This window comes from Haliotis cracherodii, unplaced genomic scaffold (genome assembly GCF_022045235.1).
Source record: "Haliotis cracherodii isolate W230 unplaced genomic scaffold, xgHalCrac1.p SCAF_12, whole genome shotgun sequence".
NCBI classification, from domain to species: domain Eukaryota; kingdom Metazoa; phylum Mollusca; class Gastropoda; order Lepetellida; family Haliotidae; genus Haliotis; species Haliotis cracherodii.
In genome coordinates, this window is record NW_027266267.1 from 32696349 (window position 1) to 32713938 (window position 17590).

Consider the following 17590-nt stretch of genomic DNA (forward strand, 5'->3'; position numbering starts at 1 on the left):
TTTTTAGATTAAGACGTAAAATTCTCATTAGCAGAACTGATTGGCAGTGATGATTAACATTTTGTTTACTCATGAGTAGGTATGAGATTTATAGCATTCCCCCCTTTAAACCAAAGGCATTTGTCAACATAATGTTATCTGTCCTGCAGTTTGAATTGACTTATTCCATTTCATTGAATCTGGGAACATTCATTAAGGACCTAATCAAAACAAAACTTGTCAACTTCAGATGGATGAGTTTGCAATATATATGTAAACTGAAAATTGGAACATGATTAGTAATCAAATTATTTTGCTCATTGCACGGGTTAATGAGAATGTGTCTCTTGTTTTCAGGACCTGAGCAGCCAAACATTATGAAGGAGCCTTGGTTTATCGGCATGCTCATAAGCACAATTGGAGGGACGTTGTGGCTAGCTCTCTGCATCTTCAGTGTGTGGCTGTGTCGCAAACGGAAAAATAGGAAAAAGTTGGCTCAGAATGGAATGTACAGTGGTAAGTTTGGACAAGTTTTATATTTACCACTGAATGAGAAGATAAACCTACTGTCTTTAGAAATTAGAGGAAGTATAATGGATTTATAGAAGCTCTAAATTTAATTTAGAGCCGAAAGCATCAATGAGGATTGATCACACAAATATAAAACTCTATTTTCCATAAAACTATTTTCTTTGAGAAACTATTTCCTATCAGACAATTTATTTTTAAAAAAAAGTCTTTCCATAAGACTATTTTTCCTCAAGACAATTTTTGTTTAAAACAATTTTCACATACATCAGAACCTTTTTTAATCATATCTGACATTTTTCACTTCCTACAGCTGTACCTGTTCACAAGTCGGACGAATCAGCTAGGTAAGTCCACAATCACATTCTGGTTGCCTTGAATTGTCTAAATATTTTACTTGACACACTTCCACCATTGGTCATAGAGGATATATTTATTAAGTTCAAGTTCGTTTGAATACTGCCATAGAGATCCCCAGCTAGAGAGACTGTAGCTTCGCGAAGATCACCGCTGTCATCACTATTTGATAGTGATTCATAAACACATGCTTGTGATATAGTCAGAATCTACAGTGGACTCTGATTTCTATTGTTGTGGAAAGGGTTTTGTTGATTAATTGCAAGGATCATGGTGATAACATATTTTCTAACTTGCTAATGACATAGATATATTTCTAGAAGAATACATTTAAAAGAACTAATATCCTTGATATTTCCAGAGGTGGCAACGTTTTGTCAAGAGATGACGTGGTGTATGCTCAGAAAGACGGAAACATGCACAGTAACCTATCAGGTGAGTAGAGCTGGGATACATGTGTTGTCCAAGGACATATACGAGTGCAGTAACCCGGGTTCCCTCACCACATGGATCAGTGACTAACCCTGTCACCATCTTCTCACAGGTTATGGCGTTCTTCAATCTGACCTGGCTTCACTCCTGGACTCGGGCAACAAAGATGTGGAACTGAAGGACCAGAACATCTACAACTCTGCCGGGCTGATGCCTCAGATGAAGACATTCTACCAGAAGCCCAACTCCGTACCGGTCTCAGTGGCACCCTATGCCACAACCACACTCATCAACACTAGCAACCAAACAGGACGACCCATTCAGACCAGTGTGAGTAGATTTGATAGCTTCGTCAAGGAGGAAGTCCTTCTTTGTTTTAATGGATTGTTCCGAACAAACAGTCATGTGTCTGTTGGCTGAATATCTCATGCTTACCTTGATGGGATGTTTGTTGCAGGGAATGGAGAGTGCGTTCCGCCCAATCAACCACGCCTACGTGCACAGTAGCGCCAGCGGGTCAGGTGATAGTTGCCAGAAGCCGGAACTGAGGACCAGTGATTCCAACACGGACAACAGCAGACCCAACACGGGGTGTACCCATGACGAGATCCAGTGCTTGGCTAGTCCTGGCAGTGACAGTGGCAGTCTTACAACAGGTACCATCATTCTTCCACAGGTTTATCATCTTCTACAGGAGCATACCCATAGGTAGTCTGGGTTAGAATAGATCCCCAAACATGGATGCTGGTAGTAAGAGGTGACCTCACTGATTGGGTGGTCAGGCTCGGTAAATGGTTCATTGCGTGTCAACAATGGTGTTGATTATTGCCAATAATTTTGTGCTCTGGATTGTCTGGCTCAGATTTGATTATGTACAGACTGCCCTCATCATATAGCTAGGATAATGCAGACAGTGGCATTAAACAACAAACACACAAACTAGAGCAAATTCTAAAACATTTTCATAGATATATACGTAAATAAACTACTCGTTTTTGCATTGTAGATGAATATGGAATGCCTGTTAAGAGGACAAAGAAAGGAGCCAAGCCTTGTTGCCAAGGAAAACAGGCCATGGTGAATTGGGCTGAACTGCTCCCACCACCCCCAGAACACCCCCCTCCAAGCGACATTGGAACCCCGCCAGAATCTCCCATGAACACACTCAACAGAATGGAACGTCAACGTCAAATGAATAATCGTAGTCCTCTTTCTCCCGTTTCAAAGATTTCGGCATGTTCATGCCCTGTTCCTCACGACAGAATGCCTGCAAATATTAGGTGTGTGCCATACTCAGATACAGAGTTCGGAACCCAACCAAGGATGCACGATTGTCGGCCATATTCTCCCAAACAGCTCAATAACAACAGACAAAGGACTCAGTCCCCGACACATGACGGTAGGGGCCAGTCCCCTCGTGGGTTCATGTACCCCCCATGTCACGGGGCACCTAATGACTGTCACATATACCTGCAGCGCCCCTACCACAGTGACGCGGAGAGAACACACATGCCCATGCAGGCGTATGGACCCACATCATTGCATGGATATAAAATTAAACAAATGGAGAATGATCTTAGACATTTAAGCGACCCAGAACAGGGTCCCCTTCCTCCATCTCGGATGTGTTCTCATAGCTTGAGTTCCGGTGAGAATCCTCTGATGGACCGGGCATGTCAGTCATCCCTCCCCAGCCTCGCCGGTGAGTGCATGCACTCTCCCGTGTGTCACGGCAGGTAAGTCATCTTTCTTCAATCCTGAACAACACTTGCAACCTGTACAATCTTCATCAGTGACCTGACCTATTTCATTTAAATATGCTTTATTTGGAATTTCATGCCTTTGATTTCTAGAAGTTAGATCACATTTCAAGCAGTTGAAGTTTGCGAAGACATTATTCTATCAAACTGCTATGACCCTATACTAAGTCATGGAAGTCGAAGTCTCCAGTCTTGGTGTTTTGGCTTGCTGATTAGGTCTTTAAGCTCAAAGGTTGGGCTACTTTCATTAACTTCATGACTGATTTCAGGCCCGGGGGCAGCACTCGCATAAATTTGATGATGCATTAAGTTCAATACAGTAAACAATCAAGTTTATATGAAAACGTAAAGTTTTTGAAAGAAATAAGTCTGTTATGTATGACAGAGAAACAGTTCTAAGTGTGGGTCCTATATTCCTGTGATGTATGACAAAGAAACAGTTCTAAGTGTGGGTCCTATATTCCTGTGATGTATTTTCCACCCAGGAATGCTGACTCCCCGACATCAGAGGACCTTCAGGATTATGCAGGCGAGTCTGACATGGAAGGGAACAGACTGACCGACTGCCCCACACCGGACTCCAGCATGAATGGGGAGGGAGACGGAAGTGTATCTGGTGAGCTCTATCTTCTAAGGCCAGATGTATTTATTGTAGGTTTATGGATTTTTCATAGTGAAACATTTGGTTGGGAGGTTGAAAATATGAAATACATTGTACAAGATTTTTTAATCATTTTAAAGTTTAATTTTGATCAGTAGGTAACAAAAGAACTTTGCCTAGTTTGGATCCTTATACAAATGCCTAAACTGATGGTTTTCAAGATAAAGATAATGCCAAATGTGATTCTTTTCTAAAAGACAAATATTTACCAAGTTTTCTCATGTTTACCTGTTACATGTCATATATTTGTACCTTGCTTTTGTTACCTGCATGATTGTTTCTTTGTCAACTTTGAACTGTTTGCCAAGACAGACTCTCTCCTTTTTAGATATGTCTTTGTTTGCATTTCTGTTACATTGATGTATGCTTGCAAAGTGATTTATATGATGTTGCCACGGCAAACAATTCTATGGCAGTTTCCCATCACTAACATACTTTGGTGAGATTGATGTGACTTTGTTCAGCTGTGATGCTTGTTGGACTTGTATCCTAGCTACTAACAACTGGTTGCTTTGGCACTGTAGTCAACTCCGCACACCTAGTTTTGTACTTGTTGGTTGTTTCACGTCCAGGGTCCCACATAATTCCCCTACACTATCATGTGCATACTCATGGCACTTTGCACAATGTTTAACAACTCCGGTGTCAAGCCTCCCACTGCTATTACTCAAACCTGTGAAGATCCAGGTTAGAATTGGTCCTCTGCAACCCATGCTTGCCGTAAGAGGCAACTAACGGAATGGTGATTTGGTTGATGCATGTCATCATATCCCAATTGCAAAGATCGATGCTTATGTCCGTAATGAAATTGTCTGGTTCAGTCTTGAATATTTACAAACTGCCATCATATAGTTGGAATATTGCTGAGTGTGGCATTAAACATCAAACCAAGTGTTACATATTTAATGATATCCAGTCTCATAAAATTACAAAGAAACTGAAATCTATTCACATATACGGTATAGTTTGGATTACAACTTGATTGACCAATGGAAACCACCCAAAATTTGTATGACTCCCATCCTATCAAACACATAATATTTTAAATGAAAAGTACACAAAACAGCATTGTCTGCCTTTACTGGACTCCAAAATGGAAAGTGCATTTACTAAACCCATCCAATTACAAGCATAAGATTTGTTTTCGGTTGAACTAAATAGAGCATATAGGTATCAACTGTATCATCTCAAACTGGCTTCAACCGGAGATATCGCTTGGTTCAGACAAGCGATATCTCCTAGGATATTTTACTACAAAGAAATTGAGGGGGCACGGGTGGCCCAGTTGTCTAAGGTGCTGCGATTCGCTGTGCAGAGTTGTGTCCCTTGGGCACACCAGAAACCTATGATTGTGGGTTCGAATCCCGGTTCGCCCTGATTATGTTTCTAAGTTTGTCAGCACCATATCCGTGCTCGTGGGTTTCACCGAAGTAATAAATGTCTGAGACCTGCATCACTTAAGCTGACTTGCCTTGATATGACTGGAATAAACCCAACTCACTCACTCACAAAAAGTTTGCAGCACTGATTTGCACCATCAGTTACCATGACATCACAATACAATGCCATCACAATGCAATGACATCACTAATTGCCACTGAACAGTAGCTTTTGCACTCATGACACTGCTTATTGCTGTTTACAACTGAAACAGTTGAAGAATGAAGTAGGATAATAACTAGAATCTCTTTCTTTTGACATCAAATATATCTACAAAAGTCGGTAAAACTCAAGACTTTTAAACTCTTATCGACTTGTATTGATATAGTTGATATCATTGATATCAAAAGACACAAGGGAGAGCTTCTCTATGTACCCCACAGCAACCTCCCCTTTCTATATCCTTGTGGTCCTCAGTACATGTGTACCTGGTTGTGAGTGTTCGGGTGCATGCTCAGCCCTGTTCATTAACACAGGTTTCTCAAGGTAGTGATGTGTTATTCCCCCGCAGGCTCCATACTAGCATCGTGGGCGAGTGTAACCGACCAAAGCAATACCAGTTGTAGTAGTCTAAGATCTAGTGCTGCCAGTTCAAGTGAAGGCTCATTTCTTGCCGCAGAAACCGATTTTGCCACGGCTGTTGCTCGTGCCGCAGAATTGTCAGGAATGACTGTGGTGGGAACTACCGTGTCAGATCCCAAGAATGGTAAGATGGTGTCTCCAGTGTATACAGTTATCATAGTTATTTTCATGTGGACTTACTGTCCACGCAAATTGTAGGATTTCTTTCTACTTCCTCTTGGGTTTATCCTTTCTACAGTTTTGTTTGTGTTTCTGTTTCTGTATATTTTCTATTGTTTCAAACTATAATTTCTGATATTCTTAAAACTTAATGATAAAGTATTTCCAAATCTGAAACACATAACTCACATTTGTCAAGTCATTCATTACTTGTGAGGGCCCTGGGTTGTTGCTGATAGACAGAAAATGTTCAAATAGTGAGGCTCTATCATTTTCCTCCAACCAACAAATAAACTGTGTAATTATATATAATGGAATATTGTTAATAATAATGTATTGGTAGGTGTTTGATACAAATTTAAAGTTTTTTTGTCAATATGACAAGAGAAATTGTTTGATCACTCAGATGGTGATGGAAGCAGTTTGATAGTATTTTTAGATTCTAATCAATTGAAAATAATATTGTAGATGCTTGTACATAAGTGCAACAGTTTCATAGAAATTATACATCGGCTAGATGTCCGTCACATTCAGTAAGGGCCCAGCAAGAAATGATTGATTAATGTCCTGTTGTAATTGTATACTCCATGCATGCAGTCAAGAACACTGTATCTTTTACAGGTAAGAAATACAGGAAGCATCATCGTCAACAGCGACCAACCAGCCCCTACAGCACAGACAGCAACTACAGCGCTGTGGTTCATAAACCCTACCCGAGGTCACAACGAAAGAAACAACTTGTTGATCAAGGTAAACAAGGTAGAACCCAATATTGAATTTATGTAACAAATGACTTCAATTTTGTTTTGTGTCTATGGAGGTATATAGATTTGTACGAAGTGTGAACATTGGTTTGTGTTTTAGAACTTTTTGATATATAAATAAATGTCAACAAAAATAACTTCAAATACTGCTCATTTAATCCTTCACACACACAAAAGATTGAAGGCAATTCAATTCTTATAAATAAATACATCAACAGTAATAACTTCACAGACTGCTTTTCAATCATTAAACCAAAAATACTGTAGCCCGCAAAACGAAATCATTGACATCATTCAGCGCAATAATGTACCACAAGCCCCGCCCACTTTACTATCAGCCAATCCGGAAACAGTAGTCTGTACGTCTGAAAGTAGGATATCATCCATGTCCCAAGTCTGTTGTCAAAGAAACTTACAACATTTAATCTCTCACTACATTGATTAGGCTTTCAATCATTTTCTAATTTATATCAAGTATTATTAATGACAAAAGTTTTGCTGTGGATAAATCTGTTTTATCCAGTGTCTGAATTAGGAATACAAGTAAGGGATCCTTGTAACAAGCGTAAGGTTAAGAGTGAAACATGTAGAACACCCCTAGACTCAGATATAGACTAACATTTAGTCTCTGAAATCTTATATTACACAAAATCCTTCTTGACTCTAAAAATCAAGAAAAATTCCCTTTGCTGATTTCATATGTGGAATAGAGCTAGCCAGAGCTGGCTAGACTCACTTTTGTATGCGTTTCTAGATTATTATTTTTTCATGAAATAAATATATTCCACGGTCATGGTGCAGGACTAACTCAGATACGGCAGTAACAGTCATGAAGGAATCCAACAGCCTTCCTTCTTTCCAACACAACCTTCCAATATATTCTATATTTTTTACTAGCCAAGAAGTATGGTTGCCGTGGCCGTCCTGATCAGATGGACTCATGCATGTCCTACGCACCCTGTGATAGCCAGAATGGAGGTAGGTTGTGTTGTGTGAAGTTGTTACACCCTACATGAATGCTGAGAGACCTGGGACTGAATATACTGTCTTCAGTCAGTGGCTCCTTGTCAAGTCTTTGCACACCTCACAATACTTGCATCTGAAACTCTTGCAAGGTTATAACAGCATGAGTCATTGTATTATAACATGAAATTGAACTAGTTGAGGTCAGCCAAGATTTGTCTTGTGTGTCAATTTGACTGCTACTGTATGCTACTTTTAACCCTTTGCCCTTGTTTCCGCAACGAAAACTAACAATTCACACCGCAGTCAACATGTTTGTAATCATACACGTGTGGAAGTGCCTTTGTTGATGGTTGGATTGTGTGGTGTTTTCACCAGCAGCATGTTTTAGTCATGGGTGTGAGGGATGTCAAACTAATATGTTTTGCACGCAGGCCAGATTGTTTGTTTTGGGTCAGTAGGTAGGATATTTTTAAATTCCAATTTCACATACTGTTTCTTATTTCCTACCACAATAAGTTGTTGAGTTTTTAAGTTTTTAAGATAAATTTTCAACAGGTTTTAAATACAGTATTTCAAATAAATCATTTGTATTGACAGTAAATGAGTACTGTTTTTTGATAATTCCCGGATTTCCAGGGATTTCTGGTTTCTTTTCAATTTATATTTTTTCACATTCCACTTTTGGGAATTCGTAAACCATGTTCTGTTAAAAAGTCTGGCCTCGTGGGTGTGAGAGTTGTGCAACTAATATTTTCATCACTTATGTACCAGTTACCATAGATGGTGTGACCTAGGGAGTTTCACAAAGTTTCTCAGTAGATTTAATGTCACTAGATGTTCATCCAGTTTTAATGACAACATCCCAAAACTAATCAAAATCAATATTTAACAGGCGGTATCTTTAGTATTAACTTTGTTTTCTTTCATTTCTTAAACATGTTAAGTCCGATAGATTGTATTTTATACTTTGAAGTAAATAATACTCACATTGCTGTAACGTAAAGTGTCACACTTTCTAGATGTAATATATTAACTCACTATGCATACGACTGAGGTTTTCAAAGTTTATGGTGATCTGGAATCTGAAACTTGCCATAAATTTTGCTGCCATCTTGATGAGCACTGTACTGCACTTCTGTCTTATCTTTATATAGTGACCATGTTAGCAGCTCGATCTTGCTGTGCTGAGCATATATCTCATATTTAGCTATGTGGAGTGATGCTTGAAGTCTTGTGCTTACACCATGAGAAAAATGCAGAGCACTCCACAGTCCGGCTGATCTCCGCTGCTCATGTGCTTACATAGCTTGTGCCTACTTTATGCTTTGCTTTTGACCCACTTTCAGTCGCTGACCTACCCATGTACTACAGACCTAATTTCCCTATGCCCGCCGCCCTTCCCACAAGTCCATGTGGCTCCACACGGTCATCTTTGTCTGGGAAGAGCCAAGCAGGCTACATGTCTCCAGGAATGGCCAACAATGGCCACATATACTGCACGATACCTGCATTGCCACCCCCACAAGACCCCATGTACGGCTCCCAGGACGGCTGTGTGTATGGTATACCCATGCAACCGTCAAGTAGCAATTTGTATCAGTCAGGGAGTGATGTAAGTATTTTCGCAGTGAAGGGGCCAAGTAGGGTCACTCTAACGGGTACCCCCATCCATTTACTTTTCTTGTAACAATGATCTCAATAAAGTCAGATCTTGGTGCTCACTACCGCTATGCCAAAGTTCTGAGGACATCTCACTACAGGTCAGGTCAGAAGGACCTTTCACAAACTTTAACCAACCAACCAATGAAATGACCAACAGGAAGTTAACATTGGCCAGGCAGAAAGCAGCTTTCTCAATTCAAAATGGTGACTTCCATTCCAGACTAGACTTGGAAAATATTTTGACAAGAATTGAAGTTTGAAAGCTGAGGAAAAGAAATTTTAGAAAGTGATTCCAATAAGCTATGGAAAGTCTTCCTTTTCCAACATTTATCCCATTGAAGTGAAAGTTAGACAATGTCTGGCATTCAGAATCAGTCGTACAGCCTGTCATTAGGAATACACCTTTGTTAACCTTTTAGAAATTGCATGATTTAAAAACAATTTAGACTTTCACAATCTGGGAAGTGACGCTCTGATTTGGTCAGATGAAAGGTTGTTCTGAAATGACCTGTAATGACATGTTGACAGATCTTAATGTAGAGGTTGTGAACACTACAATTTGATTTAATGAGATAGCTAATAACTATTAAATCAACGGTCGTCCCACAGGATCAGGTGGATTTAAACTCCTGGTATTCTTCAGGTATTGAATGGTGTTACACACTTAGGACTAGCTGGCCTCTGGTGGTGAATGTTTTTCACATAGCTGTACAATCCATTCTGTCACATGAATGAGCTTATGAACCTTGTGTACATGTGGTATTGCTGTGTATAACCACTCATATCATCATGCAAGCTTACTGCATATCAGCGAGCATATTGTTCATTATGTAATCATGTACATCATATAATCTGTTATTTCATTTTCTGATGCAATATGGTTAGATAACATATTTTTCTGTTCAGTTCACTTATTCCCAATTACTTTTTTGAATTTAGTGCTATGAACAAATCTTTTATGCAAGAAAGTTCAGCATAAATATACTTTTGCTATTTTTTCATCTAATTCAAAATCTGTCCTGAACTTTTGCTGTAAGAAAATAGTCATGGATGGAAATGTGTCAAATATATTTGCATGCCACACTTTGCAGATGTGTATTTGTGTTCAAACCTTTGAAAGTGCATGCAATTTGCAAACAATTTCCTTCGAGTTGTCTAAGTTTTGTACACTAAAATGTGATACTCGAACCAACAATCCAAATATACAGATGCTGTGTGTTGTTTGTTGTTTCATAACAGTAACAATTCAACAACTTTTCATAATGAAGTTTTTCCTTTATTTTTCAGATCCCCATAGCATAGAAAATTGACGTGGAAAGTGAGCTTGGTGAAATGGTCAAATGACCTGAGATGGCTGTAGATCACTTCATGCTAAATTGCTACAATGTCTAGCTGGTGGAATGTGGATCTAAAGAAATTGTGTGTGTAGATGCAGGAGATTGCTTTGTAACCATAGGTGACCATGTATGGTTGGCATGGCAACGTGGCAGGGTTGTCCTGCATATGCTTCATGTGATAACCGCTACAGTGGTATCTGTTTCCGTGACACTGCATGACTACAAGGATCGGCATGACGACAGTGTCGGACACAGGCTCTGGTCCTTGTGTCCAGGTGGTTATCTGTAGACTAGCAACATGGCACTCACATGCCATGATCGATATGTGGAAAGAAGTCAGAACTAATGCTAGCAATATAGTTGGTTGGTATGCTTTTGATTGGCAATATGTCAAGCCTCAGGTTCTGGAGTACCAGGAAGATCCATGAGAGCTGTCTTCGTCAACAGTCTGGAGAGGTGATCCATCAGTTCTGGTGCTAGATTTCATCCAAGCTGGGTGGGTCCATCAGAAACAGACCATCATGGCTCATGTACCGTGGGAGAAAACTCAAAACACCAAATTACCTCGGCCAAAAGACATTGATCATGTATCCATGAATGTGGTTCCTGAGGACGAACTGGAGGAAAAAGAAGCACATTTCATACGACAATTTATAAACTGATATATTCCTGTGCATATGGAAAGGGAAGAAAGTTGTTTTGAGGAATAACGCAGAGTGCCTGATTCATCATATGGGTTGGAAGTTTTGATTAGCAGTCCTTCACTGTGTGACACACTAACTAAAATACACTGGACACGGTGGGAGTAATGTACTCGTGTGACAGGTGCAATGAAGTGTGATGTACTGCTGTGTTGCCCACAGAGAAACACATCTTCTACCCAGGTTGACATCTGTGTGAAGTAACGCCAAAGGATCCTTCAGAACAGTGCACTATCAAGTACTGTTTAGACAGCAGCTGCCTGTTGTGTGATCGGCCTGTGTAGTAACCCCTAAATATACCTTCCCAACAACGTTAGAACTGTGCAACAAAAACCACAAGTACTGTAGTTGCGCTTTCAAAGTAAATGTACAGGACAAAAAACGGTTTTGTGGGCTCATCATCTGTTTGCTCTGCTATGACCTTTGCCAAGGTTATTGTCGCTGTTAAGTTCATCAGTGCTTGTTGACCTTTAACCATTGACCTACAGCTGTATATGGTGCTAAGAAATCCATTCAGAGCATTTACTGCGATTGACTGTTCACGGAGTCTACTACTACACTGTACATAGTTCCGCATATTCTCCAAGGATGGCGTGTTTGAAAGTGCTAATGGATTTCATAATGCCGTCGAATACATACGGTCGCGTCTTGCCATAAACTATAACAATATTCTCTGGAAACCAGTCCTATTGGATTCCGCATCATTTTTTACGTAGACAGTTGGACATGTATACAATTGGTTGTTGCGGCAGTAGGTCTGTAGTTGCCGCAGCAAGTTTGTTTCCTGTGGACTATGAAGGTATATATTTGCTATTCATTCATCAAGCAGAATTATGGAACCCCGGCATTGTTTCTAGCTCCTCCATTTGATTACCATATAGTTCTGCCCTAGATCTGTCCTACGAGAATATACTGATGTATATTTGTGCGGAGGAGCGGTGTTACTGACTTAATTGTATGTATGTGTTGGATGTGGCAAGGTGGACTGATACAAGAAAGAGATGTTTGTGCTTTTGTTACACAAACATTGACAATTTTACCTAGCGACTGCTTTGTGAGTCTATCCTGCAAACAATGTCATCCTTCATTTCACAGAAAGATGGACGCATGTGTCATATCTCTTCAGGAAATGTGTACATATGAATATGCATATTTATATAGGAAACCCTGCATAAATTTTATGGATCAATTCCTGGCGAGTTGTCGTCATCATAATAAGAAACTACATTTTCCCTTCTATTTTATTGATCTCCATTCAATGGAAAGTCTCAAGTATTTATTTATTAGTTGTAGTTACTTTGAGTTTGTAATGAGGTTTCATGGCTGTGGCTTACATTGCTCACAAACCATTTGTTTTTGACGAGAGTGATGAAACAAATATGATCTGCAGCAAAGCCCAGTAAAGAAATTATTAAAGTGTTTTTTTTGCATAAGACTACATTGATCAGTATTTTTCAACCATTTATGCAGATTTGACGTTGTCTGTGAATGTAAGGGTACAGATTGTGTATAGCATCTTGTTCTGTGTACATTGCTTGTCTCAATAACTGTACAGCAGGCAACTACACTAGTGTAGGCCAACCAAATGGTATGCATAATAGAGGAAACACTTTATTTGTTGGGTTTAACTCTTACAATTGTTCATGTTATGTAGGCCAATCAAATTTGAATCAACTGTCTACACTTTGTATGTGAAAGTTCCAATTTCGTTTTGTAGGGCTTTGGTAACATGGCTATTCCCAACCTTCACTTTCAAATGTAAGAGATGATCTGCTTAATCAGTACATAAGAAATATCAGATTCAGACATAAAACTGCAATAGTTTCACACTGTGATATTTCTGGTTGGAATATTTGGGATTAGTTTTTGTTTGTTTTATTAAAACATTTGTTTTATAACAATCCTAAGTCTGTAAAAGTATATGTGCAAGATTGTGTTTCTCATGTACAGGAAGGAACAAGCGTTGCAGAGTATGACAAATCCAATCCTGGAGGAATAGTTTCACAAGTGAACTGATATTTTTTAAGAAGGGGTCACAAATCTGACTCCGGTCTAGGAGTAACATTTAATGCAGAACAACATAGTTCATCATTGATTGACAAGTTGAAGACTGAAGAAACAATGTTCTAAATTAGTGTTGTCATTTATCACTTCCCCAGTGACGAGTAGATGGTACAGTTTTGTGTACCTTGTATGTTCTCATTCTTAAAAGCAATATCATTGTGGATTTTATACATATTGTACAGTCATCTGTTAATTTTGTATCTATGTACGTAGGTATTTATTGTTCAATATTTTGTGTGCGTAACCAACGTTGAAATGTAAATACAATGTCTGTATAGTGATTGATAAAAAGACTGGATTTGTAAACTGTCTTTTCTCTGCTGTCAAAATCCTACCACATTTGCATGGTGAAAGAAAAGCAATGCCAAAATGCAGTCTTCTTTCTCTATCTGGATATAAAGGTCTGACATGCTGTCATACTGGTGTTGTTTTTTGTTTGAACTCCAAATGGAAACAAATATAAAAACACAATGGATGGGCAACCACCTTCAAATGACTTCCTAAAGACCAACATGAGTGGTATATCCTCTGTAAACTCTCGACATTTTGGTTAATCAATACTGGTACATATTTACCTGTTCTTACTAAAAATGGTACAACGTGTACCTTTTATTCCAAAAACAAATCTGATTCTTCGAGTTGATGTTTCCACTTGCTCAATGAAGCTGTGTGTGCTTACAACATTTTCTCTATACTGTATTATACCGAATACTTGCTGCAGCCTCAGTTTCTACTTTCGCCAATGTCAAACATGTATTTCCTGCAGTCTGCAAATCTTGTAGCTAACTTTAAGTTCTATCAAAAGAATGTCTTGTATCATAAGTTCTGATCTGCCCTGTTCTAATCGCTGACTGTTCTATGTGACTAGATTTGAAGTAAAAGGAGCAAAAATATTGAATTTACTTTGCATGAGTTGTGTTGTTTTTGCTGCAGTAAATTACCACGGTGTCCTGTTGAGGCTAGTTGACAAAGGGTTAATTAAACCTGCAGAGTTTTGAAGTCAGATGCTGGGAGTGAAGATGGTTTGACAAGCAGAGATGACATTTAGCGATAAAATGTGTACAGAGTGAATAGCAGAGTTTTACACGGCACACAAGTGTGCATCCAGTGCACACAAGTGGAGAGGATGGACACAGAACAAAATACTGCGTCCCAAGGAACACACTATACTAGCCATTGTACCTACAGAGCATCAAGAACAGTTGTGTTTGTCTGCTATTTCATCCATCACTCATGACCACTGTCCACATGATCATTGATACATTCCAGGCTCTAAAGCAATTACCTAAACATACAGTACACTACACCATTCATTACCCTACACAGGACCCTCATACTGTCTGCAAGGACCTTAACATGTTTATTGGGTGTCCCCTGGACCCCTACTTTTGCAAGTCAGGTAAAACCTTGGGAATGTCGTTTAGACATCTTGGGTACTTGCATGACAATCAGTCATAGACAATGAACCGATCTCAAGGCCTGATATCATGGGGCGGGGGATTTGTTTTGGTCACTGCTTTAAAACATACTGTTTTCTGTATAAGGAGCTGTAGAAAATATATGATATTTCACAACTCATCACCCCTCCAAATACGAAATGGTCGGTGCCTAACATGTCCACATTATCGGTATACAATGACCGTCATCCAGTTCACAACAATGTGTACGTTTAAGGCCCAAATATATTTTTTTGAGGTTTACAGAATCTTGGCCCAAAATTCAGGTTGGTGCATTGAAATAATCTAAATGTAGGAATTCCAATTTCAAATTTAATTATTTTAATATCCTTAAGATAAATTTTCAACAGGTTTCTATTATAGTATTCTAAATATTTTATTTAATAGAATCAGTATATGATGTTTTTGAACATTTTACTTTTTTCTGGTCAGAAGAATAAAAAAGACACTGCATTTCATATTTTCTGGGGCACATGACACCAAATTGTGACAAAGACATTTTCTGGGGCACATGACACCAAATTGTGACAAAGACACTTTCTGGGGCACATGACACCAAATGAGCTCACTATTATAACATTTAGTCTTTGAAAGCATTGATAAGTTGGAAGAATACAATGCATGACGCTTTTATCTGGATAAAACAAACAATAAAGTAGTTGTTTTCCATAAACAAAAGTGTCATGTTGTCATACCACAATAGACAGCCTCCGTGGTCTAGTGGTAGAGCGTCAGCCCGGAAGGTCCAGGTAAACTCCATGTGCCTATATAATTGCAATGATCTTGGATGCAACGTTAAACCCCGAATTCACCTCACCTCTTGGTGAGTTTTCACCCTTCTTGGGCAGTTTACACCAAATTAACTCACTATCATAACATAAGTAGTTGGAAGTTGGAAGAACATACAAAAATAAGATTTTTTATGGACTAAACAATAAAACTTGTTATCCATAAACAAAAGTGTTATGTATTCGTACTATAACATTGTAACAGAAGCAGAACTTACTATTTCCAAGCAATGAGCTCACTGCTGTAATATTGTAACTATTACATCACGAAACCCTTACTTCAAGAATATGACAAAAACCGACCGTCTATGACAGATTAAACTCACTTCTGTTCATTGTAACTGTAAATCTTAAAAATTAAACAAAAAGGTCTCCAAATCAAGAATATTTGGTCGTTTGATCGGAGCCAGTCTCAATCTCGCAGGCGTCACCAGGATATTTCAAAACGTTCATGCATGATATTGAAAGTTATTTACTACCTACCAGAACGTCGTAATCCTTCGAAATGTTTCGAAAACATTTATTATTTCGGTATTGGCTGTAACCATGCCAACTGCCACCACTGTCAAGGTTGAGCGTGAAGACGCTCACGTGCGCGCGTGCGTGCTCATGGTAACGACTAAAACCTGCACTGTGGGTGTTGTGACATCTCCCATATAAGGTAATCTTGGTCGTGCCCTGTGCAAACAGCTTAGCCTGTTGATCATAGATCGCAATAAATCGAGTAACTTATTAATTATTCGTCTAAAGCGGAGATTCCTATGTTACTAACACTTGTTTGTATTTCCTCTGTGATCAGGACCGGCTAGATCATTACAGCAATTACCTCCCTTCTGGTACGCCGCATGCCGAGCCCTGTATATGTTGTTTAACGCCGCACTCAGCAATATTCCAGCTATATGACGGCGGTCTGTAAATAATGAGTAATTATGCTCATGATGTCAATCACTGGATTGCCTGGTCCAGACACGATTATTTACAGACCGCCGTCATATATCTGGAATATTGCTGAGTGTGCCGTTAAACAGCAAACCAACCAACCAAACAAACAAATTCGTGGTAGAATTTAATTTTGCCAGCCTATAAATCGGATCACTCTGCTATATCGTTAACACTTTCTCTATACGGGGAGTGCAGAGGAAGCATTTTGTCTGAATTGGACAAACAAATTAGAAGGGGAAAAATAAGTGAGTGAGTTATTTCAGCTATGTCATGACGAGAAAAAGTTCTACATTCAAAATAGATATAGTTAGATCTATAGGAAATCTGTCGTCGAAAGGCTGTAAAATGACTAGACCTATCACAGATTTTATTTAAAACTAGTTTATAACCATAAATATATATCACCCTACATAAGAATACATGTACATGATACAAACGAGCTAAAGATCGCCAACCACTGAAGATAGACCATGGGGACTTGCAGTACTTTTGCTACCTGCATGGACCCTAGCAGGATTTACATCATCCCTTCAGTCGCTGACGATTGTACGTTATTGTAGCCACAATTAAAATGTGGATTACTCTACGTTTAAAAGCGTAGAAGATTTAAATCATTTTTGAATGACATTGACTTACAACAGAAATGGAACAAATTAAGAAAATGAAGAACGGTTTCAACGAATATGAATTCAATGAATAATGAGAAAAAATACTTCAAAATAGATTTGACGTCTAGAAAATAGAAAAATGAGACTAAAACGCTAATACAAAGTTTTGTTGATAGTAGTGGGGACATAATCACAAATGGTCAATCAATTCTCATACAACAAAAATACTTTTTATCAGAAAATATTTTCGATGTAGATATTTACACCTATATCAAGCTGGATTGACTACAACCAAGTTAAGAGAGTCGTGATGAAATATTTGCATATATACCTCTCTTCACTTGTCTGTAGTCACTCCAGCTTGATAACTGTGTCAGAATCCACACAGAAACGTGCTCAATGA

General features: G+C 38.9%; 1 protein-coding gene across 8 annotated transcripts in view; it reads left to right on the plus strand.

Moving 5' to 3' along the window:
• Positions 1-14272, plus strand: part of LOC139458355 (roundabout homolog 2-like) — a 471546-nt gene extending 457274 nt beyond the window's left edge. For 4 of the 8 annotated variants that reach the window (XM_071239757.1, XM_071239758.1, XM_071239759.1 and 1 more), the window contains 12 exons: positions 337-495; positions 821-854; positions 1226-1299; positions 1409-1626; positions 1754-1952; positions 2303-3032; positions 3542-3672; positions 5669-5863; positions 6520-6657; positions 7560-7640; positions 8975-9240; positions 10578-14272. In XM_071239757.1, coding sequence (XP_071095858.1) covers positions 337-495; positions 821-854; positions 1226-1299; positions 1409-1626; positions 1754-1952; positions 2303-3032; positions 3542-3672; positions 5669-5863; positions 6520-6657; positions 7560-7640; positions 8975-9240; positions 10578-10592 — 2240 coding nt within the window. In that variant the 3' untranslated portion in view covers positions 10593-14272. The remainder of the gene's footprint in view (positions 1-336; positions 496-820; positions 855-1225; positions 1300-1408; positions 1627-1753; positions 1953-2302; positions 3033-3541; positions 3673-5668; positions 5864-6519; positions 6658-7559; positions 7641-8974; positions 9241-10577) is intronic. The other 4 variants (XM_071239761.1, XM_071239762.1, XM_071239764.1 and 1 more) reach the window with 4 other exon arrangements.
• Positions 14273-17590: the final 3318 nt, after the last annotated feature.